Source organism: Heptranchias perlo, chromosome 5 (genome assembly GCF_035084215.1).
Source record: "Heptranchias perlo isolate sHepPer1 chromosome 5, sHepPer1.hap1, whole genome shotgun sequence".
Classification (NCBI taxonomy): Eukaryota; Metazoa; Chordata; class Chondrichthyes; order Hexanchiformes; family Hexanchidae; genus Heptranchias; species Heptranchias perlo.
The window spans coordinates 28,483,626-28,508,139 of NC_090329.1; the positions used below are offsets into that span (position 1 = coordinate 28,483,626).

At 44.2% G+C, this 24,514-nt stretch overlaps 1 protein-coding gene across 1 annotated transcript in view; it reads right to left on the reverse strand.

Moving 5' to 3' along the window:
• Positions 1 to 24,514, reverse strand: part of LOC137321349 (disks large-associated protein 2-like) — a 168,754-nt gene that overhangs the window by 19,213 nt on the left and 125,027 nt on the right. The window contains 3 exon segments of the mRNA XM_067983735.1: positions 4,464 to 4,879; positions 5,413 to 5,507; positions 17,304 to 17,677. Of these exon segments, the coding sequence (XP_067839836.1) occupies positions 4,464 to 4,879; positions 5,413 to 5,507; positions 17,304 to 17,677 (885 nt within the window).

Here is a 24,514-nt window from a genome sequence, read left to right on the forward strand (position 1 = left end):
GCCAGGGTATCTGGCGCACACGTGAAGGAATCTCTTGCGGTGGTCACAAACAAGCTGAGTATTGATGGAATGATAGCCCTTAATGTCGATGAACAGTCCTGGTTCATGTGGAGGTGCTCGTATTGCTATATGGATGCAATTGATTACACCCTGCACCCGTGGGAAGCCAGCCAGAGCGTGGAATCCCACTGCCCTCTCTGTCTGGCATGGGGAAGTTGACGTAGTGCGATGCCCTGTGAAACAAGCTGTTGGTGACCAGCCTTATGCACTTGTGTGCAGATGACTGAGAGACCCCGGCGGTGTCCCCGGTGGCACCTTGGAATGATCTGGAGGCGAAGAAGTTGAGGGCAGTGGTGACTTTGACTGCAACAGGTAAGGAGATGCTGCTCGGCCCAGCCGGGAGCAGCTCGGCATGAAGGAGGCTGCAGATGTCTGCGACTACCTGGCGACTGACTCTGAGCCTCCGTACGCACTGCTCCTCAGAGAGGTCCAGGAAGCTGAACCTCGGTCTGTAGACCCTGTTGCGAGGGTAGTGCCTCCTGCGACGTCGCTCTCTCTCTGTTGTTGCCCTCCGTGCTGTTGTGCAGGTGCCCATGGCGCAGCACTGTGTTGTGGAGCTCCACGTGGCGGAGGTGGACGACGTGCCTGGCGAGGCTGGTGATGTTGCTCGTCCTCGGATAAAGCGGTGAATGCAGCCATGGCGCACCCCCATCCTGGCGGTGTGAGTTTGAGGGGTCCGCAAAATAATTAAATATGTTTGCACAGCAGAATTTTGGGTGGAAAGTAAGAATTTTGAGTGAAAAGACAAAGGTCTTGCAGCCAAAACTTTGTCTGAAGTGACAGAGTTTGCCCTGCTGCTATAAATGACGTTTTCTCCCCACCTGTCAAATTAGCATTTGCATCTCCCACTGGCTGCTGACTGAAACACCTCTGTTGCAACAGGGAGTGTTTCCCACAGCACGGGAAACACGCTGAGGATGGTTCAAAATTGCACCACTGCCAAAATGTTGAGTCAATCTAGTAGTTCAAGTACCTCAACTATCGGAGAAACTATGAAAATTATCATCCCGTCGGCTTTAATTGCCGGTGGGACTCCCGCATTCAGGAGGCGCGCACGCACCCGGACGTGTCACTGGGGAACCCGGAAGTCAGTGGGTTGGAGCCGGGCTCCGAACCTGCTCAGCATTTTAGTGATTTTCGGAGCCCCCTCCACCCCCAACGCACCCTCTCCCTCACCCGAAAATCGGCCCCAGTATGTTGAGCAACATTCCTTCTACAAACAGCTGCATGGATTTCTTAATTACTGACTAATCAGGTTAAATTAGTCATGCAAATATGCAGAACATTCAGATTTAAACCTTGTGTATTCATTTTTAAAACTTCTCATTCTGTTACACAAGTCTATTTTGAAACAAAAACACATTATGAAATAATATAAGTAGAAGAGTACTGCTATTTTGTTGAGGTAATCTAGTTATTGACAGCACCTTCTAACTCAGCCCCGTTGTGAATGATTTTGCTGCTGATTTTCTAATACTTCAGTCTCGTAATACCATTTGGTCTTTTAGTTTTGACAGAAATTTTGCTTCAAATACGAGGAATACAACCCATTAAACATTGTTTTTGCCTCTTTTTGTTGTACGTTATAACACTGGCCACTGCCCTACACTTCAAGAACTTAGAATAATTAAATGTTAGAGGAGAGAAACAGGCCATTTAGGTCATTAAGTCTGTGCTGGTGTCCCTGAGCCGCACGAGTCACCTGGTCTAATCCCAACCCCCTTCTCGCTTCCCATACCAATTAATAATCCTCTTTTTTCAAGCACCTATCTAATTCTCTTTTCAAAGACTTTATAGGCTCTGCATCACCAATGGCTTGTGGCAGACAATTCTACATTCTCACTGCCCAAAATATAAAGACTTTTTTCTAACCTTCCCTTTAAGTCTTTTTGAGGATATCTTAAGCTTGTACCACCCTTTAGCGTCTCCCTGACTGGTGGAAGCAATCCAAAACTACTTAACTTAACCTTTCATTATCTGTAAGACCTCAGTCAGGTTACCAATTCAGTTTTAGTGAAAAAAGCCTTAACATCTCAAGTGTCTCTTCATAACATTAAACCCTCATCCCTGGTAACATTATAGTGCTTTAAGTCCTTGCTATAATGGGATTCTTAAAATGGCATAAGGTCTTATAAAGTTCAAAACTACCACCTTGCTTTCAAATTTTAGGCCTCTAGATGCAAAACAAACTTTTCTCTTTCCTTTTCAGTTCTTATGCAGCACCTAATTGTATTGTTCTCACTGTTTACCTAATGTTCCCTCACTGTTTAGGTGCCTACTTGCTCCTCTTCATTATCTAGACCCAGGTCAAGGACTTCCTTCCTTATTAGAGCAGCAACATATTGACTGAGGAAACATTTGGCAAAAAGAAAACTTTCTCTTTCCCATCACTAACATTTCCCAAATCCCATTATTTTTGGAAAAGTAATATCTTTTACAATTATTCCTCATCACTGCTTCATGATCCATAATATACTCCCAGTAACGTGACCAATTCCTTGCTATTCCTTAGCTCAATGCAAAGGGATTTTGTTTGGACTACTTTAAAATCCTTGTGCTAAGTAGGGAATCTAGGCTAAATTAATTGTTTGGACAAAACAGCAGATGAACAGCGACCAGTGGAAGTAATTTAAAGACAAGATGGATAAGATACACGTTAAATAGATAGCAACTAAGATTAAAGGGGATGTGTCAAAGGCTGGAGATCTGTGGATAAGTTGTGGGGTTAGAGCAACAATGAGTTTAAAAAGGAGTATCAAAAATAATACAGAAAAAATCAATGAGAAATGTACAACATATAGAAAGAAAGCAAAAAGGCAGATTAAGAAGGCTAAGACAAAGAATGAAAGAAGATTGGCAATCAACATAAAGGGAAAGAGCCTAAGGCTTTTATAAGTACACAGAATGAAGGGGGGCAACTTGTATTTGAAAGTGTGGGAATGGCAGAGATGCTTAATAAGTATCTAGTTTTAGTGTTAACAGAAGAAAATGAAAGTGGGACTGTAGTAGTACCTAAAGAGGATGTAGAAGAGCCACTATTGGAGGTTCATAGTCAAAAGGGCAATGTGTTAAACAAGTTATTGTGACTAAAGTAGAAAAGTCACCAGGTCCAGATAGGATGAATTTCAGAATACTACAAGGGAGGAGACCACAGAGGTGCTAATCATTATTCTCCAATAATCTTTGGAAGCAGGAATAATGCCAAAGGATTGGATGGTGGTAAATGTTACACCCCATGCTCAAGAAAAGGGAAGGTAATGAGCCAGAAAATTATAATCCAGTTAATTTTACCTGGATTGTGGATAAACTTCTAGGGCACGATTTTAAATGGGAAAAATGGGTGGGTTAGGGGTGGGGGGGCTCTCCAAATTACAACAAATCCCAGGAGGCGGGTTGGTGATTAAAACCTTTCAAGGAGGCTGCGGGAATCCATTTCTCTAGAAATTTCAACCCCTGGGCGCTGGGATTCCCGGGCCTTCACTTTTATGCCACATGAAAGGAGGCGAGAAGGCCCGAAACTAACGGGTAAGTGCCTTTCTGGCAAAAATTGTGGGCCCGGAGGAGCAGGAGTGCATCCCCATGCCCAACAAGCCTACTTGCCACGGCCCCCCACCCCGATCTCTGACCCCCCCCCATGACCGCGGACCTCTCCCAAGATTGAGGACCCCCCAACAATCGCGGACCCCTGTGATGATCCCCGATCCTTCCCCCCATGACTGACTCCCTCCCCGTGACTTCCATGCCCACTGGTGCCCCCTGTGCTAACCCATGCCCCTGTGCTCCCCATGCCCACCCATGCCCCATGCACACCCATGTCCCTATGCCCACCCATGCTCCCTGTGCACTTGCCCCCATCCATACAAACAAAGACTTACCTCAACACGTCCTCTCCCTGGCTGCTCTCCCGTCCGACTGAGGTCAGCCTGTCAATCGGGCTGGTCAGTCGGACGGCAAACCGAAAAAAAAAAGACGTCCTTACATCAAAATCGTAAGAATGTCTGGGAAACTCGTACTTCCGCGTTTCCCATCTGCAATTTGACCCCCCGCCCCCTTCCCGGCTCGGGGTCAAAATCATGCCCCTGGAGTCTGTATTACGAGATGAAATTAGTGAATTCTTCGAAGGGCATGGGTTAAATCAGGGAATTGCAAAGAGAAGGTTGTGATTGATTAATTGAATTTTTTGAGGAAATCACAGTGCATAGATTAAGGGAATACGGTGGATATCATATACAATAGTGTCTCTAAGTAGTACAATCTCCCCTCTTCCCTTTCCTCTTTCCCTATCCATCCTCAAAGTTTTATAACTGCAGAATATTTAATTGCATATCCTGACCCAACTTGAGGCATGTTTCATGGAAAGTTACACTGATTCTTGAGAAGACAATAAAAGCTGGTATTCTTACTTTCTTCTGACAGGTCATTTTCCTCTGCTTCTCTCTCCATCTGTTTACACCATCCCTCCATCCTCTTTGTTTCTGCATGCAACAGCTTCATGAACCACTGACCATCCCTTCGACAAGGAGACATTCGGCCAATTTCCACAGGTTGATGGGTAGATTCCAGCCATGGATCCGGTGGTGGGAAATTGGATGTGTCAATGGGCGTTCGATAGTCCTCTCTGTAGCTCAGCAGGCCCTGCGTGCGCACAGTTCTGAGTGCAGTGTATTGGGTTGGGGTGCTGGGCTCAGAGTGGCGCTGAAATGAGGAACCAAACTGAAGTGCCTTGTCCTCAGTGGCAACTGGACTAGGAAACCCTTCTAGTTCAAGGTCAGCCTGCACACTGGCTGTCACACTGTTTGAACGTTTAAATCGCCCACGTCTGGAAAACAGAATGAACTGATAAGCTACTAAATAAATAGACAGAGGAAATAAGTTTCTTCTGCTAGCACATGATATAGAATAGCAGTCAAACTATCCATTGCATTAGAAAATCCTACTTTTCAGATTAGAATTCTGCACCTTAATACAAGTAAAATGAGGTTAGAATTCTCCACTTTATTCATACAATTATTATATAAGCTTTGAAGACTGCAGTAGTAAGAGTACAATGTTTTGCAAATCTCCAGATGAAATCCTGTTTATCCAATTTTAGCGCGTGCATAGTTTCCAACATCTGTTTCGATGGTAACCTCATACAATTGAGTTTAGCTCAATGCTGTAAATAACCCTTGATAAAGCACTGACCATAACTTCCTAATTATGACTCTTTCACAATCAGCATGAGACAGTATTAATGCTCAGTAAAACACAACTGGGAATTAATTAGTTCCCATTTACTTTTCTTTTCTAAATCTCCTTAGCAACGGAGTATTTTTTTTGCTAGATGTTTACCCTGTGGTTTGTTTAAATTACCGTTTTTCATCTTCAACCTGCACTCCCACTGAATGGTACTCCCGAAGGCCTCTGCTGTCTGTATCTGAGTCTGTTGCTGTCTCCAAGGCATCAACCTGGTGCAACAAACACAGGCAGAATGCACATGTCATAGAATCATAACAATTACATCACAGAAAGAGATCATTTGGCCCATCATACCTATGTTAGTGCTACCTCATTAACTGTAAGGAAGTCTTGCTGCAATTGTACGGGGCTTTGGTGAGGCCACACCTGGAGTAATGTGTACAGTTTTGGTCTCCTTATCGAAGGAAGGGTATACTTGCCTCAGAGGCGGTACAATGAAAGTTCACTAGATTGATATCTGGGATGAGAGGGTTGTCCTATGAGAGGAAAGATTGAGTCCAATGGGCTATATTCTCTGTAGTTTAGAAGCATGAGAGGTGATCTCATTGATACATATAAGATTCTGAGCAGGCTTGACAGGGTAGATCCTGAGAGACTGTTTTCCCTGAAAGGGGAGTCTAGTACTAGGGGCATAAGCCCCGATATTACCGGGGGGGTGCGGGATGGCAGCAGGGGGGGTGACTGGGTGCGTGGGTAACCCGCCCAGTAAAATCCGTCCGTTCCCCACGCGATCGCGGGTAAATTGAAGCCACTTACTGTGGCTTCCGGGTTTCCCGTCGTCAACCTGTGCAGCAGGCGGACTGCGCACCCGCATCACAGGCTGTCAGCTGGAGGAGCCCTATTTAAAGGGGCACTCCTCCAATGCAGCTCCTGCAGCAAACAACCAAAAGTACAGCATGGAGCAGCCCAGGGGAAAGGCTGCTCCCAGATTTAACAATGGCTCACTCCAGATCCTACCGGATGGGGTGAGGAGGAGGAGGGGTGTTTTCTATCCGGCAGACGGGAGGAAGTGCCCTGTCTCTGCCACCAAGAAGGCCTGGCTCGAGGTGGCAGATGAGGTCAGCAGCAGCAGCAATGTCTCCCGCACATGGATCCAATGCAGGAAGCGCTTCAATGACCTAACTAGGTCAGCCAAAGTGAGTACACTTACTCATTCTCCTACACTCCGTCTTCGACATCACCGCCCCTACCCCCCAACTTATTCTGCACTGCCAACACTACTCTATCACATCACTCCTCACATCCACTCAAATCTCATCCTCAACTTACCTGCACTTCCTCACCTCCCCAGTACTCACCCCACCACTACCACTCAACCCAATCCTCATACAATGTCATGGCTCTGTCTCATACTCACCCTCTGATGCATCTCTTTCACGGTCAGCCTCACCCAAACCAATGCATTCAGCAGTTGGCCACATCGCCATCACTCACTCACGCCTCTCTACTTTCTCCCCTTATAGGAGAAGAGAGCCCAGAATGCATGGAGAGGGCGAAGACCGGAGGAGGGTCGCAACATCAGGCTGTCCTCACGGACGCGGAGCAGGAGGCTCTTGAATTAAGCTGCGCCCTCGAGTGCCTGTCCGTTGGGGACGCCGAGACTGGCACCCAACAAACGGCTGGTGACAGAACTTTTAACATTCAGCACTCACAATTGCAAATGATGTTAACATGCCTTGCCATCTTCAGCACCTCAACACCTGTAACCATGCTTAATATTGCCTTCTGTTCTCTTACAGGGCCTTCAGCGACCGCCGTGACAGGGGATGGCAATTCCTCAGAGGACCTGCCAGCCTCTGAGGGGGCACCGTCACATCTGAGCGAGCCATCTACCAGCGCAGATACACACACCTCGGTGGGTCCCCATCCTCAGTTAGTTGGGGTCGCACATGGTGAGTCACCACACACATGAGCACGAGCAGACACTGGTGGCAGGGGCAGCTGTGGAGAGTCCCCGTCGGTGGGAGCACTCCTCTCCAGGCTCTGCTCAGCTAGACACAGATGCTGAACCCTGGGGGCCATCCTTTAAAAGGAGAATGATCGAGGGGCAGCAGCACATTTGCGAGGTGCTGGAACAAGTGCCACGCGCACTCTCCACAATCGCGCAGAGGATGGAGGAGTCCAACTCCTGCATGAGTGGAATGGTGGCACAGGTACAGGAGGGAATCTCTGAGATACTGTCACAGGCACGTGAGGGCATCTCTGAGATAGTGTCGCGGGTTAGTGCTGAAATGTCTGTGATGGAGGGAAGGCTAGCCTCCATCAAGCTTCAAGCACGGCTCACCAATGAGTCCATTGAGGCCCTGACAACGGCCCTTCAGACTCAGGGTGAGCAACTTTCTGCCGCCTTAAATAGTCAGGCAGATACATGAGCATTGGCCTTACAAGGCTTCACACATGTCCTCCAAACTGTCGTCCAGCAGGGTGGTAGGAGTGACGTGGGCCTGGCCCAGGAGACGGATGATGGCAAAAGGGGACATGGAAGTGGGGACGCCACCCAAAGTGCTCCCACGTCTCACCCGTTGCCCCCTTTCTCAACCAGTACCCGCAATGTTGCCTCCTCTCCAGGTGGCCGAGTCTGGCTCTGCATAGGTGCAGGTGGAGCAGTCTTTGGAGGGGCCCTCACGGGCACCGAAACCCAGAGGGCGTCGGCCCAAAGCAGCTAATCAGTCAGAGCATGAACAAGAATAACCTGCCACTACCTCTGCTGCAGCCACAGGGGATGTACCACATAGGAGTACTTGTAAGCGTAAGGCAAAGGTTTTGTGAGCACAAAGGGGATGCACAAGGGTGTTTGACAGTTTGTCATGTTTTTTATTTATATTTGATTTTTGTTAATGGCACATTAAATATTATTATTATCACCACTACTGCCACGTCTTGGCCATTCTTGACAGGCTTGTGTAATAAGTCCCTTTCATGAGGTTCACCATGAACACCCACACTTGATGCCACCCATTGGGTCACCCTACAGTGGGTGTATGTGTAGTTACACGACTATTTTGTGCAGGTGCCTGTGGCACAGCACTGTGTTGTGGAGCTCCGTGTGGCGGAGGTGGATGGTGTGCCTGGCGAGGCTGGTGATGTTGCTCGTCCTCGGATGAAGTGATGAATGCAATTATAGCGCCCCCCAATCCTGATGGTGTGAGGGGGTCCACAAAATTGGTACATGTGTTTGCACAGCAGAGTTTTGGGTATAAATTAAGCATTTTGAGTGGAAAGACAAAGGTGTTGCAGCCAAAACTTTGTCTGAAGTGACAGAGTGCCCTGCTGCAACAAATGAGGTTTTCCCCCCACCTGTCAAATAGTCCTTTGCATCTCCCACTGGCTGCTGGCTGAAACACGTCTGCTTCAACAGGGAGTGTTTCCCACAGCACGGGAAACACACTGAGGATCCTTCAAAATTGCACCCCCGACACAATCTCAATGAGGTCTGTCAAGTACCTCAAGTATCTAAATAACAATGTAAAGTAGCATCCCGCTGGCTTTAATTGCCGGTGGTAGTCCCGCATGTGGGAGCTGCGTGCGCACCCCAATGCGTCACTGGGGAACCCGGAAGTCAGCGGGTTGGAGCCGGGTTCCGAACCCGCTATGGGATTCCATCATTTTAGGAGCCCCCCCGCCCCCAACGCACCTGCTCGGCCATCCGAAAATCAGCCCCCTAGTCTCAGGATAAGAGGTCGGCCATTTAGGACTGAGATGAGGAGAAATCTCTTCACTCAGAGGGTTGTGAATCTTTGGAATTCTCCACCCCAGAGGCCTGTGGATGCTGAGTCATTGAGTATATTCATAGCTGAGATCGATAGATTTTTGGACTCTAAGGGAATCAAGGGATATGGGGATCAGGCGGGAAAGTGGAGATGGGGTTGAAGATTAGCCCTGATCTTATTGAATGGCGGAGCAGTCTCAAGGGGCCGTATTGCCTACTCCTGCTCCTATTTCTTATGTTCTTATGTGGAGCTATCTACTTACATCCCAATTCCCTTTATCTTACATTCTTCCTTTTTAAATAGTATCCAATTCCAGTTTAAATGATCGTATCAACTCCGCTTCAATAGCTATTGCGGCAAAGCAGTTCATATTCTAATAATCTCCTGTGTGGAAAAAAAAATTCTAACTTCCCAATCGTTTTCCTCGTAATAACCTCAATCCATGCCCCCTTGCTACCGATTCTTCCTCACAGTTAACCATGCTTTCTAATTTATTATCATAAGAACATAAGAACATAAGAAATTGGAGCAGGAGTAGGCCAATCGGCCCCTCGAGCCTGCTCCACCATTCAATAAGATCATGGCTGATCTGATCCCAACCACAAATCTAAAGAACACAAGAAGTCGGAGCAGGACCCGGCCACATAGCCCCTGGGCCCTCTCCGCCACCCACAGGGCATTGACCGATCCGAACTCAGCTTCATGTCCAATTTCCTGCCCGCTCCCCATAACCCCTAATTCCCTTTACTTCTAGGAAACTGTCTATTTCTGTTTTAAATTTATCTAATGATGTAGCTTCCACAGCTTCCTGGGGCAGCAAATTCCACAGACCTACCACCCTCTGAGTGAAGAAGTTTCTCCTCATCTCAGTTTTGAAAGAGCAGCCCCTTATTCTAAGATTATGCCCCCTAGTTCTAGTTTCACCCATCTTTGGGAACATCCTTACTGCATCCACCCGATCAAGACCCTTCACAATCTTATATGTTTCAATAAGATCGCCTCTCATTCTTCTGAACTCCAATGAGTAGAGTCCCAATCTACTCAACCTCTCCTCATATGTCCGCCCCCTCATCCCCGGGATTAACCGAGTGAACCTTCTTTGTACTGCCTCGAGAGCAAGTATGTCTTTTCTTAAGTATGGAGACCAAAACTGTATGCAGTATTCCAGGTGCGGTCTCACCAATACCTTATATAACTGCAGCAATACCTCCTTGTTTTTATATTCTATCCCCCTAGCAATAAAAGCCAGCATTCCGTTGGCTTTCTTGATCACCTGCTGCACCTGCATACCAACTTTTTGATCATCAGCAAGCTTCATTATCATTCCTCTTGTACATCTGTCCAAATTATTTAAATCAACAGAAAACAAAAGAGGTCCCAGCACAGATCGCAGGGGCACACACCACTACCCACAATCTGAACAATGACAATTACCCCAACTCTTTGCTTCCTGGACACCTCTCTATTCATGCAGCTTTAATTCAGGTGTCCTAGCTGTGGTCTTTGGGGACTGCATAGGTACATACCATGGAGACTTGGAAGGGTCACATATAAGGTTTAAATCCCAGTTGACATATATCTCAAGCAGTTGATAGTAACAGATCTTAATGTTCTGATTTAAGATTAATCCACCAGCACTAAAAACAACCCTTTCCAAACCTTCAGACCAACAATTTTCAAACAGGGCAAACAAGCAAATAAGGAATATAAGTATAAATAGGATTTCCAGGAGCTGGATTACCAGGGCTTAGGGCAACCCTTCCTTTATTACCATGTTCCTTAATTGTTGTAATAGGTCTCCTATCTGGCACCTATTAAATGTCTTCTGAAAGTCTAGGTATATAATATCCAATGTACTCCATGAATCTATGCACTGTGATTTCTTCAAAAAATTCAATTAATCAATCACAATTTTCTCTTTGCAAATCCATGCTTTCTGTTTTTGATTAGCTCATGCCTTTCCAAAGGTTCAGCAGTTTCATTCAGTAATACGAACTCTAGAAGTTTATCCACAATCCAGGTAAAACTAACTGGATTATAATTTTCTGGCTCATTACTTTCCCTTTTCTTGGGCATGGGGTGTAACATTTACCACCATCCAATCCTTTGGCATTATTCCTGCTTCTAAAGATTATTGCCTCTGTTATCTCCTCCCTTGCAGTATTCTAAATTCATCCAGTGTAACTTTTCTACTTTAAATCACATAACATGTTTAACACATTGCCCTTTTGAATATGTATCTCCAACGGCGGCTCTTCTACATCCTCTTCAGGTACTCCTACAGTCCCACTTACATCTTCCTCTGTAAACGCTAAGACAAAACAATTATTAAGCATCTCTGCCATTCCTGGACTCTCAAATACGAGTTGTCCCCCTTTATACTTTGTACTTCATAGTATTATAGTAGGTACAGCACAGGAGGAGGCCATTCGGCCCATTGTGCCTGTGCCAGCCCTTTGGAAGAGCTATCCAATTTGTCCCATTCCCCTGTTTATTCCCCATAGCCCTGTAGAATTCTTCCCTTCAAGTTTTTATCCAATTCCTTTTGAAAGTTACTATTCAATCTGCTTCCACCACCCTTTCAGGCAGTGAATTCCAGATCATAACAACTCACTGTGTAAAAAAATGTTTCCTCTTTTCGCCTCTGGCTCTTTTGCCGATCACCTTAAATCTGTGTCCTCCAGTTACCGACCCTTCTGTCACTGGAAACAGTTTCTCCGTATTTACTCTGTCAAAACCGGTCATGATTTTGAATGCCTCTATTAAATCTCCCCTTAACCTTCTCTGTTCTAAGGAGAACAACCCCAGCTTCACCAGTCTATCCATGTAACTGAAGTCCTTCATCCCTGAAACCATTCTAGTAAATCTCTTCTACAACCTCTCTAAGGCCATGACATCCTTCCAAAAGTGTGGTGCCCAGAATTGGACAAAATACTCCAGCTGAGGCCTAACCAGTGTTTTATAAAGGTTTAGCATAACTTCTTTGCTTTTGTACTCCATGCCTCTATTAATAAAGCCCAGGATCCCATATGGTTTTTTAACAGGCTTTTCAACCTGTCCCACCACCTTCAAAGATTTGTGTACATACATCCCCAGGTTTCTCTGTTCCTGCACTCCCTTTAAAATTGTACCATTTAATTTATATTGCCTCTCCTCAATCTTACTACCACGATGCATCACTTCACACTTCTCTGCTTAACATTTCATCTGCCATGTGTCTGCCCATTTGACCAGTATGTCTATGTCCTCCTGACGTCTGTTACTATCTTCCACAATGTTTACTACATTTCCAAATTTTGTGTCATCTGCAAACTTTGAAATTATACCCAAGTCTAGGTCATTTAATATATATCAAAAAGAGCAGTGGTTCTAATACTGACCCCTGGGGAACACCACTGTATACTTCCCTCCAGTCCGGAACACAACCGTTCACTGCTGCTCTCTGCTTTCTGTCCCTTAGCCAATTTTGTATCCACGCTGCCACTGTCCCTTTAATCCCGTGTGCTTTAATTTTGCTAACACGTCAATTATGTGGTACTTTATCAGATGCCTTTTGAAAGTCCATATACACAACATCAACCGTACTACTCTCATCAATCCTCTCCATTGCTCCATCAAAGAACTCAATCAAGTTAGTCAAACACTATTTTCCTTCAACAAATCTGGTGACTCCCATTTATTAGCCCATACTTTTCCAAGTGCCAATTAATTTTGTCCCGGATTATTGTCTCTAAAAGTTTCCCCACCACCGACGTTAGGCCGACTGGCCTGTAATTGCTGGGTTTATCCCTCTCCCCTTTTTTGAACAAGGGTGTAATATTTGCAATCCTCCAGTCCTCCAGCACCATCCACATATCTAAGGAAGATTGGAAGATTGTGGCCAGACTTATAAAAGCCTTAGGCACTTTCCCTTTATGTTAATTGCCAATCTTCTTTCATTCTTCCTCTTAGCATTCTTAATCTGCCTTTTTGCTTTCTTTCTATATTTTGCATATTTCTTATTGATTTTTTCTGAATTATTTTTGATACTCCTTTTCAAACTCATTGTTGCTTTAACCTCTCAATTTATCCACAGTTCTCCAGCCTTTGACACATCCCCTTTAATCCTAGTTGTGATGTATTTAACTTGCACCTTTGACACATCCCCTTTAATCCTAGTTGTGATGTATTTAACTTGTACCTTTGACACATCCCCTTTAATCCTAGTTGTGATATATTTAACTTGTACCTTTGACACATCCCCTTTAATCCTAGTTGTGATATATTTAACTTGTACCTTTGACACATCCCCTTTAATCCTAGTTGTGATATATTTAACTTGTACCTTTTCCATCTTGTCTTTAAATTACTTCCATTGGTCGCTGTTCATATGCCGTTTTATCCAAACAATTAATTTGGCCTAGGTCCACTTTCATTGCACTGAAATCAGCTAATTTCCAGTTCAACATCTTTATCTTTGACTCCTCCTCTTGTTTATCTATTTTCAATAAGCTCAGAAAATGCTGAGTTTTTTTTGACAAAACCATGTGGCACAATTTGCTTGGATTTATTACACTACCTCCTCAATTTGATATCACATATTCTCACATCAGTATCACTAGGTTCCCATCTCAAATGCACTTTCAAGTCAGAACACACCATCATCACTTCAGACTTTGAATGTGACAGACAGGTTTCTAAGCAGGATGATGATAGATAGTACAGTAACCCTATGTACCACTAATCATGGTAACTCACTTCATACTAGAACTGGAAAAATATTTTTATACTTTTATTTGCTTTTTCCTGAAAGCTCGAAAATCTGATAAATCAATTATTCAAAAAAAGACATCTAACCTCTAACATGTTTTGGCACTTTAGCATCTATAAATGATTATGTCCCTGGTGACAATCCCAACCCATCGGGAGAACTGCTAACAGAATAAATGAGAAGTCCTGATATTATTGCTTGTGCATTCTGTGCTTTAGCAATTGGTGGATAGAGAGCTGGATCCTGACCTGCTCCCTGGCTTCTTGCCAAACCTGCTCTGTGACCAGGCATCAAGAGATACACAAAATCGGCCCAGGGTGACTCACCTTCCAATATTCCTTCACTCCCCATGGAGCTGCTACTTAGTAGCCTCCTCCTAAGGACTCAGGCAAGAACTTGTCATGAGCTGAATTGCAGATCACAGACTATGTCCAAGCTCTTACAGGCTTATGCGTCTGGTCACCAATGTAATATTTAAAACCATGATTTGATAATAGTACAATAGAAGAGAAACAAACAATTTCTGTAAATAAATGACCAAATCAAATAGGTAAAGAACTGGCAAAGGTTGACTGGGCAACACTACTAGATAGACAATCAAGCACCGAGGACAAATGGGTTCTATTTAAAACCATTCTCAAACAGAACAAAGATATCTTTGTCCCAATGGTTAAAAGAAGGGCACATGGTAAAACAAAACCATTATGGTTGACGAGGAATATACAGAGGCAAATTCGAATGAAACAGAAAACATGCTACACTCTTAAGGCAATTAACTCACAGTAGAACAGGGAAAAGTATCGCTTGCAATTAAGGAAGACAAGAACAGCCATAAGATTAGCCAAGAGATGGTGCGTAATTGTGGCAGTAATAGCAAAAGCTTTTTTAGCTATGTCTGTAGTCAGAAGAACATAAAGGACCATATAGGGCCACTAAAGGATACTGTAGGGCAAATTCAAACTGATTCTCAGGTTATGGCGGAATTGTTAAATGACTATTTTGAATCAGTCTATACTCCTGCAGACAATGCTTATGTTCCAGATGGGGGGGGGGGGTGCTCAGTATTAAAAAGCATTATTAATATTAAAATAGATAGTAATGTCATCTTGGACAGATTAGGAAATCTCAAAATTGATAGGGCTCCAGGTCTGGATAATATCCATCCAAGTGTGATTAAAGAGATGGGACAGGTGCTCTGTGAGCCCCTTGCCCATATCTACAATAGAGTTAGTGATAGTTCCCTTAAACTGGAAGCTAGCTCATGTAGTTCCTATTTTCAAAAAAGGGGACAAATCAGAGCCAGGAAACTACAGGCCTATCAGCCTGACATCCATTATTGTGAAGATGCTAGAAGGCATCATAAGAGATGCCCTTTAGGATCACTGGGAAAGGGAAGAGGCCGTTAGAAATTCACAACACACGCTTCCGAAAAAATAAGTCGTGCCTAACCAATTTGATAGTTTTTTGAGACGTCACTAGGGTAGTGGATGAGGGAAATCCAGTAGATAGTGACTACCTGGACTTTCAGAAAGCCTTTGATAAGGTACCTCACACTAGGTTACTTCACAAGATAGGATCTTGTGGTATCAGTAGGGATTTGAAATGTTGGATTAGGAATTGGCTCCAATCCCGCAGCCAAAATGTTGTATTTAACAGATGTGGTTCAGCTTGGAGACATGTTACTAGTGGAATCCCCCAGGCCTGTTACTCTTCACGGTCTTTATTGATGACCTGGACATTGGTGTTTGGAGTATGGGAAGTAAGTTTGCAGATGTCACCAAAATCTGTGCAAGGGTTGAGATGGTAGAGGAGTGAAATCAAATCCAAAAAGATTATGATGTGCTAGAGGAATGGGCTACACATGGGCAAATGGCGCTTAATTTAGATAAATGTAGTGTTATGCATGTTGGTAGGGCCAACACAGAATACATGTATCATTTGCAGGGAATAATACTGAAAGAGGTTGAGAGGCAAAAAGATTTGGTGTTATTGTGCACAGATCACTAAAGGTTCATGACCAATGTAGAGAAACTATAACTAAAGCTAACAGGATATTGAGTTGTATTAGTAGAATCATTCAGTATAAATCAAAGGACACCATTTTGACACTATACAGTCGCTGGTCAGACCAAATCTAGAGTAATGTGCCCAGTTTTGGTCCCCCCACATGGTGGGTGATATAGCGGCCTTGGAAAAGGTCCAGAGGAGAGCTACAAGAATGATTCCTAGCTTAAAGAATCTCAGCTGGGGAGCTGGACCGGATCCTGACTGGGGTAGAGATCACATCATATAGCTTTAAAGCTAACACATGGTCCATGTGATCTCCTGGGCTGGTTTCGATCACCTGAGGGGGTCGGAGAGGAATTTTACAGAGTATTTTTCTCTTATTGGCCCTTGTTTTTTTTCTATTTTTTGCCTCTCCCAGGAAATTACATGTCTGAAGAGGTGGATGTGAGGGTGGGGGGGGGAGGTCAGAAAAGGGAAGAAGTGTTTAGCCATGATGGTCTGGCCATCATGGTGTGGGGCAGGCTTGATGGACCAACTGGTCTTTTCCTGCCTGTCAATTTTGTATGTCAATTTCGTATGACAAGTAACAACTAAAGAATTATCCAAGTTGTTGGTAACAGTGATAGCAGTATCCATGATGGCAGGTTAACCATCTGTCTTTTCACTAATGCCATTGAATTACTATGATCATGCTATCACAGATTCTGTGTCACGTTCACATGATTTGAAGTGGTTGGCAGGGGAAATTTTGATGCATCCGCATCCGTTCATTTAAATGGAGGAAAATCGGGCAGGGTCCTCTACAGACGTGCGTACTGACCCACCCAATTCTCCGATATTTGCTGCACCCAGCGAAACTTGACACAGGCCTGGCAAAATCTCCGCTGGTGTTTCCAAGTGCTGCACTAGAACACTGGGTGATTCTCATGACTCCCCATATTCCGGCTCTTGACTATCCTGTCAATGTGATGGAACATGTGCAAGTCAGACACTGCCTCACCAGGAGGGAGGGGATAATCGTGAAGGAGAGTCAGTGTGCATGGGCTTCTTGTGCTTACTAGCTACTAAGTCTTGGGTGGCATTACAGAGTTGGGAACACCTTCTCAGTGGGGCAACAGGATGAATTAGGATTTGGATGAATTAATAAATGGGATGAAAAAGAAACTAGTGATAGTGACAGGGAAAAAGTTACAAAAAATGTATATATATATACATATAATACACTAATTAACTACAAGTAATTACTAGTTGAAAAATTATGAAATCCACTGACTAAAGATCCCTTTTTTATTCTATTTGATGATAGATTCCTGATTGAGATGTGATTTTAGACTAACCTTTCTTCCCCTCAACCATTATGCTCAGTTTGTTTTCTCTTAATGATGTGTAATTTTGCCACTGGTTTTGCTATGATGCAGATTACAGTACATGCTCTATGTACAGCTGACTAACAGTGAATCTGCATCACTCATTCGGTGCTATTTACAGTAGTTGTGTGTCCAATTTGCCACAGATAGGAGATGTTAATGACAGATTACCTGAATCCCGATGGAGGACCGCCGATTCTTTAGGTACTGTTCTGCCTTTGTCACATCTAGGGTTAAGATGGCCTTGTCTCTGGTTAAAACCATGTGGTTTTTGCTGTTATTGGTGGCATGATGCTGTGTAGCATGATGCTGGGCAGCAGCTGATTCCAATGCAATGTTCACTGCCTTTGTACTGTCCAGGCTGTCCGTAGAGTTATAAATGATCCTGCCGTCTTGAGGCCATGGGGAACTCCTCTGAGCCCGGTTCTCGTGATATGCATCCTGAGTTGATTCTGTGCTGCTCTGGGCTGTCACTGAAATCACCGGCTTGGATGTGGTTCGTGGTGGAACAGGTGGCGGGGTCTTTTTATAATTAGTGCAAGTTACTGTTGAGAAGGAGAATAAGGAAGGTTGTTATATTTGTTGTAAAACTCAAAGAAAAAACACATTGTGAGTATAAGGACAGTGAAGGCATGCCTAGAAATTGGTTCACACTGATCCCTGTGCTGGACCGGGTAGGCCTGAGGTACACCTGGTATTGGGCCTCAGGCCTCATTTACATGAGACTGGCAGGCTGTAGACATCTGGTTTGCCATTACAAGGCAGCTCGCCAGCGTAAAGGATTTCAATTTCAGTCCGCTGCGTCACTGGCATAGGCCCTCAGGTAGATCCTGGAAGAAGGAGGCGCTCAGGACGGATGGGGAGTGATCAGAGGAGGGGGAAGGTGATTGTGAGGGAGGGGGCAATCAGGAGAGGGGAGAGGCGAACTGGAGAGAGTCCCAAGCAGGGGCCAGCAATGGACTGCTTCTCTTGGCTTCATGTTCAGTTAAGTATTTTTAAAAAATCTTACCTTATTGGTGATGTGGAGATGCCAGTGATGGACTGGGGTGGACAAATGTAAGGAATCTTACAACACCAGGTTATAGTCCAACAGTTTTATTTGAAAATCACAAGCTTTCGGAGCTTACCTCTTTCGTCAGGTGAGTGAGTGACGAAGGAGGGAAAGCTCCGAAAGCTTGTGATTTTCAAATAAAACTGTTGGACTATAACCTGGTGTTGTAAGATTCCTTACATTTACCTTATCGGTGGCAGCCTCCAGCAATCCCTTTAAGGATCGCTGGTAAGGCCGCATGTAAACCACGTTATCCTGAACGCAGCTGGTCCAGTGTAAAGGGGGGCTCAAACATGTGAAAGGCCTAATGCCTGTTTCAGGCATGGGCACTAGATGCCTCTTTTTATGCCTTTACCAATATGGTGGGCAGCGAATTTCCAGCACGTAATGAGCATGCGCACCCCGCCCACCAAATTGGATGCTTAGGCGTCCGCTTTGCACCTGAAAAATGGATGCGTGCTCTCAAATTTCTAGGCCGTAGATTTTATACCAGAAAACAATTTCCTAGCAATTAATATTCAATGTTCTGAGGTGTTACATCTGTTATAAATTCTTGTGTATGGTACATGTCTGCAGGGCATCACATCTCAAAAGAGTGATTGCCTCAAATCACCTCTGGCTGTTAACATACTTATTGGTTCAAATATCCAATTGACTGAATGTGTCACAATCAAATGCTCCATCACGAGACAGGTTACTAATCAAAAATGAACAAGGAGCACAAGACCATCCAATCAAATTAATGAATCTTTTTTTGAAACCCAGCAATCTGGAACCAGCAGCAACCACAAAGCAAAACCAATCAGATCGCTCAAGAAATTTTTTTGAGCAACCAATTTCTTTTCCTTCTCAGGTCAGCATATATACAGTTAAAAGTGACATATATAACATTAAAGATATATTAAACAATTGCGCCATTCAAAAAACACATTAAACGTACACATAAGACTAGTCATTTAGGCCCCACATTTCTGATGGGTGCCTGTCGATTCAGGGATTTCCAAGTTGGGCTTGTAAAAATGAGACCTTCACCCCCCCCCTTTAAAAGGCCTTTAACGAGGCCAATGATGTCAGGGGTGGGGCCTGAGCTCTGTCGGGACGGGGATTCCTTACACTGGGAGTTCCTGCTTTCCCAGCTCAGTCAGGATGCAGTGTAATTAAAAGGGAAACAAAGAAAGTGCTTTGCACATAGTGAGATGCTCCACCAGGGCAGGAATTGATCAGGTTCTAGTGCCAAACCCTGCACTCTGTCTCACAGGTATCGGTAATTAGAATGCTTACATTTTCTAACTATCAAGAAAACACAGGTAATAATTAGAGGCTTTTTGTTTGCATTCAAAATTCAACATTTTTTTTGAAGAATTCACATTGGCTTAAGTAAAGCAAACTGTCTGTCTTCCTCTCTTAGTTTAACACACTTTCTATAGAGTTTTTACAATTTGAACAACAACTAAAGCTACAACAGGTCTCACTCTCTCTCACACACACACACACACACCCTGTTTTTTTAAAAAAGCTCTCAATAGGACTGGAGGTTAGTACGCTGAATGAGATGAGGCATATCTGCCTCCAGGTGGGTGCATTGGCCCAACAAAAAGGTCCAACTGAGAAGAGATGAGTTTTCTTTATTAAAAACTTTGGATTAACCCCCTTCTATAGGGGCCAAGTGGGGGAAGGAGGCCTTGGTGACCCCTCCCAAATGGCAGCCAAGCACTGAATTTTCCAGTTAAATGAGGTTGGCAGGCATTGGAGATGTGGCCATAGTGGCAGGGATACCCATCTGCCCCATGTAAATGAGGTGTGCTGCTACTGATCCCGCAAACTCTGGTGGGGAGAGCACGATCCCAGCATAACCACCAGGCTAGTGGCCTGCAGATTTTCAGGGCTTTAATGTTAAAAATGCCTGGGAGACAGTTCCCCCACACAGGCCTTTCCCTTTCTCTGGAGCCTAGGACTCAAATTCTACTTCAGTCCCAGAGTTGAAAATTTCATCTGGGCTTTAGGTGCTGTGGTGTTTCAGGTCTTGTTGACAAATTGTTCATTGGTGTTAGGGAGAGATGTATCATGGGAATTGTAGTTTGCACTCTGCTGCCATAGAACTACAATACCCAGAGTCCACCCTGACAGTCAGTGTCACATGGCAACCAGACAGAAAATTTACAAACAATTGTTTTACACGGTTTAAGCTATGAAATAAAATTCTGAAGTAACAGTATTGTTTGGACGAATTATTTTATTGTTGAGGGTGTTTGCACTCGGTTCAGATGGACCCGCTAACGTGCATTTTGATGCTGAGCATGGACATTATAGCCAGAGTTAGTATGAGGAATGGCCATCTGTTCAGCTGCTGATTATTGAAGGTTAAACAGAAGGAGAAACATTCCTAGTACAGCACTAGATTCAACAAGTACTACAAATTCATGGTAGGAAGGGGAAGGAAAGAAAACATTTTATAATCATATAAGTAACTGAGAAAAAGGAAGAAGGATTTAATGAAGGAAGCAGAGAAGATATGTAAATGAATGGAGTACTTGCGCCAGAGCAAATTCTGAAAATCCAACATGGGAGAAAGATAAAATCATAGAATCATAGTAAGGTTACAGCATGGAGGGAGGCCATTCGGCCTATCGAGTCCATGCCGGCTTTATGCAAGAGCAATCCAGCCAGTCCCACTCCACCGCCCTATCCCCGTAGCCCTGCAAATTTTTTCCCTTCAAGTGCTTATCCAGTTCCCTTTTGAAGGCCACGATTGAATCTGCCTCCACCACCCCCTCGGGCAGTGCATTCCAGTGTAAAAAAGTTTTTCCTCATGTCACCTTTGGTTCTTTTGTCAATCACCATAAATCTATGTCCTCTGGTTCTTCACCCTTTTACCAATGGGAACAGTTTCTCCCCAACTACTCTGTCTAGACCCTAATTTAAATAATTGAGATTGAAAAGTTTTAGGGAGGGGACAACAAAGTTACTTGGATCTTAAGCACGTTTTGTAAGGTGGCAGATCAATAGGATTACAAATACATCTATGAGGGCTGTAACTTTCAGTATCAGTAAGGTGTGCAATGTTTTTATTTCATGTCAGTTGTGTGATATATTATTTCAGTATACAGAACAGGGGAATATGGGTCAGTGTCTCCAGAACAGGGGAATATGGGTCAATATCTTCAGAACAGGGGAATATGGGTCAGTGTCTCCAGAACAGGGGAATATGGGTCAATATCTTCAGAACAGGGGAATATGGGTCAATATCTTCAGAACAGGGGAATATGGGTCAGTGTACCTAGAACAGGGGAATATGGATCAGTGTCAGCAGAATAGTGGAATATGGGTCAGAGTCTCCAAAACAGGGGAATATGGGTCAGTGCCTTCAGAACAGAGGAAAATGGGTCGATGTCTTCAGAACAGGGTAAGATGGGACAGTATCTTCAGAAGAGGGGAATATGGGTCAGTATCTTCAGAAGAGGGGAATATGGGTCAGTGTGTCCTGAACAGGGGAATATGGGTCAATGTCTTCAGAACAGGGGAATATTTGTCAGTGTCTCCAGAACAGGGGAATATGGGTCAGTGTATCCAGAAGAGGGGAATATGGGTCAGTGTCTCCAGAACAGGGAATGTGGGTTAATATCTTCAGAACAGGGGAATATGGCTCAGTGCTTTCCGAACAGGTGAATATGGGTCAGTATCTTCAGAACAGGGGAATTTGGGTCAGTATCTTCAGAATAGGTGAATGTGGGTCAGTGTATCCAGAACAGGGGAATATGGGTCAATATATGCAGAACAGGGGAATATAGGTCAGTGTCTTCAGAACAGGGGAATATGGGTCAATATCTTCAGAACAGGGGAATATGGGTCAGTTTCTTCAGAACAGGGGAATATGGGTCAGTGCTTTCAGACAGACATCAAACATTAAGAAAAGCATTCCAGTACTGAATAAAACTACTCAAGAATGAAAGATACAGAATATTTCAGAATTGTATTCCAGTGGATTCCTCTTAAATGAATTATATCTTTCTGTTAGAAATTCGTAAATAAACACTCAAACGCATTTCACACTGGCATATTAATAAGTGCATTTCTGATCCTAATTGTACTTTGCTGTAATTCGTGCAAAGTTTAAAAAAGTCTGCAGCAATCACATGATATTCAAGCAGATGCGACTGTGAACAATATTCTCACATAGGCTGTTGCTGGGAGCCATACACATAGTATGTCACTCTAAGGAGACATATTACAAAGCATCTTTTATGAGGTTTATCTGTTTGTGGGAGAACCATAAATGATCTGGATTGTAGAAGTCGCTAGCAATTGAGTAGAAATCAAACTAGTTGCTGTCCTATAGTAGCTATAGAATACGCAAGTGTAGAATAGTGACAACAAATCTTGTCTTAAAAAAAACTTTGCTGAATTTTCATTAGCACTGGCAATCTCATTTTCAGAGTCGTTGAAACATATTTGGCTAAGTCATGTTTGTTTTTGTATTTATGATGTACACTTTTGGAATTCCTTTGCTGGTGTTATTTTTGTGTCAGGTACGCCTATTGTCAACTGCTCTTAAAAATGCCTTGCAAGAAACCGTAAGGATTCAATCTGTGTTATATCAGAGGTTGTGTGTAGTAGATAATGTTACAGTGGGTGATGAAGAGAAGGTTCTGTATGTGTGCTTGCATTTTGATCTTATTGGTTTCCTGCTCACCGAATGACAGTATGCAGGGGGTGATATGTGTTAGATCAATTGAGTAGATTAATCCAAGTTATATAGGTTCAGATGTCAGAGACAAATTAACTTCTTGGTTTTGTTAATATCGACAGAAAGTACAAGCAAGTTTATATGTCTATATACTTACAAATATGTTAACCATTGGGGTCTGCAAGCTACTAACTAATCCAGGTGAGTTCTCAATGCGGAATATCAGAGAACTACTGAAAGTGATCCTATTTCTGCATCACGAGGAACAGTTTCGAAGCAATGTCAGAGAGTTGAAGCACAGAGCTCATTGTGAATGGAGTGGATCGTGAACCCAGTGGGAACTTGAGAATTTGGAGACAGTGAACAGAGAGGAGGAGTTCTGAGAGACCCGGAATAAAAGGGTAGGTTAATCGGGGTAAGTAAACAGTAAGTAAATTAATAATAATCGAGTATGTAAAGGGAGTTAAGAAAGAAAAGGTTTCTAAATATAATGGATGGGCAGCTGAGACCCACTGCCTGCAATTCCTGCGCCTTGTGGGAACTTCAGGCCTCTTCACGTGTCCTGGAGGGCCACATGTGCAGGAAATGCCTCCAGTTGCTTGAGCTCAAGCTGAGGGTTTCTGAGCTTGAGGGACGGCTGGAGTCACTGCAGAGCATAAGGGAGGCTGAAGGTTTCCTGGATCGTACGTTCCAGGAGGTGGTCACCTCACAGTTACAGAGAGTTCAGGATAGCAAGTGGGTGGCCATCCGATAGAGTAGGAAAAGGGAGGCAGTGCAGGAATCGGGGTATGTGGCACTCTCAAACCGATATTGAGGGTGACCACACCTCAAAGGAGTGCAGTCTTGAGCATGGCACCATGAGGCAAAGGACTGCAGGGGGGACATAGTGAAGTGTAGAAATACAGTAGTCATAAGGGATTCGATAGTCAGCGGGACAGACAGGCATCTCTGTGACCGCTGAAGGGAGTCCCGGATGGTGTGTTGCCTCCGTGGTGCCAGGGTAAAGGACATCACAGAAAGGGTGCAGAACATTCTGCGGGGGGAAGGGGGAACAGCCAGAAATCGTGGTCCATGTGGGTACCAACGACATAGGAAAGAAAAGGGATGAGGTCCTGCGGTCAGATTTTCAGGAGCGAGGGAGGAAGTTAAAAAGCAGGACCTCAAAGGTAGTAATCTCTGGATTACTCCCAGTGCCACGCGCTAGTGAGTACAGAAATAGGAAGGTAAGGCAGGTTAATGTGTGGCTAGAGACATAGTGCAAGAGGGAGGGCTTCAGATTCTTGGGGCATTAGGACCAGTTCTGGGGCAGGAGGGACCCGTTCAAGACAGAAAGAGCTGGGACCAATGTCCTCGCGGGGAGGTTCATTAATGCTGTGGGGGAAGGTTTAAACTAATTTGGCAGCGGGATGGGCACCAGGATGTAGCATTGGAAAGGGGAAACAAGGTGCACAAAGGATTGGGAGAGACAGATAGCACTAGAGTAAGAAATAGTACAGTATTAGGTAGGACGAAACAAAGAGACAATATGAGAAGGTCTAAGAAAGGTTTAGCGTGCATGAAGCGTGGTAAACAAGGTTGGAGAGCTGCAGGCGCAAATACCCACATGGGAATGTAATGTCGTGGTGATAACGGAGACCTGGCTCAAAA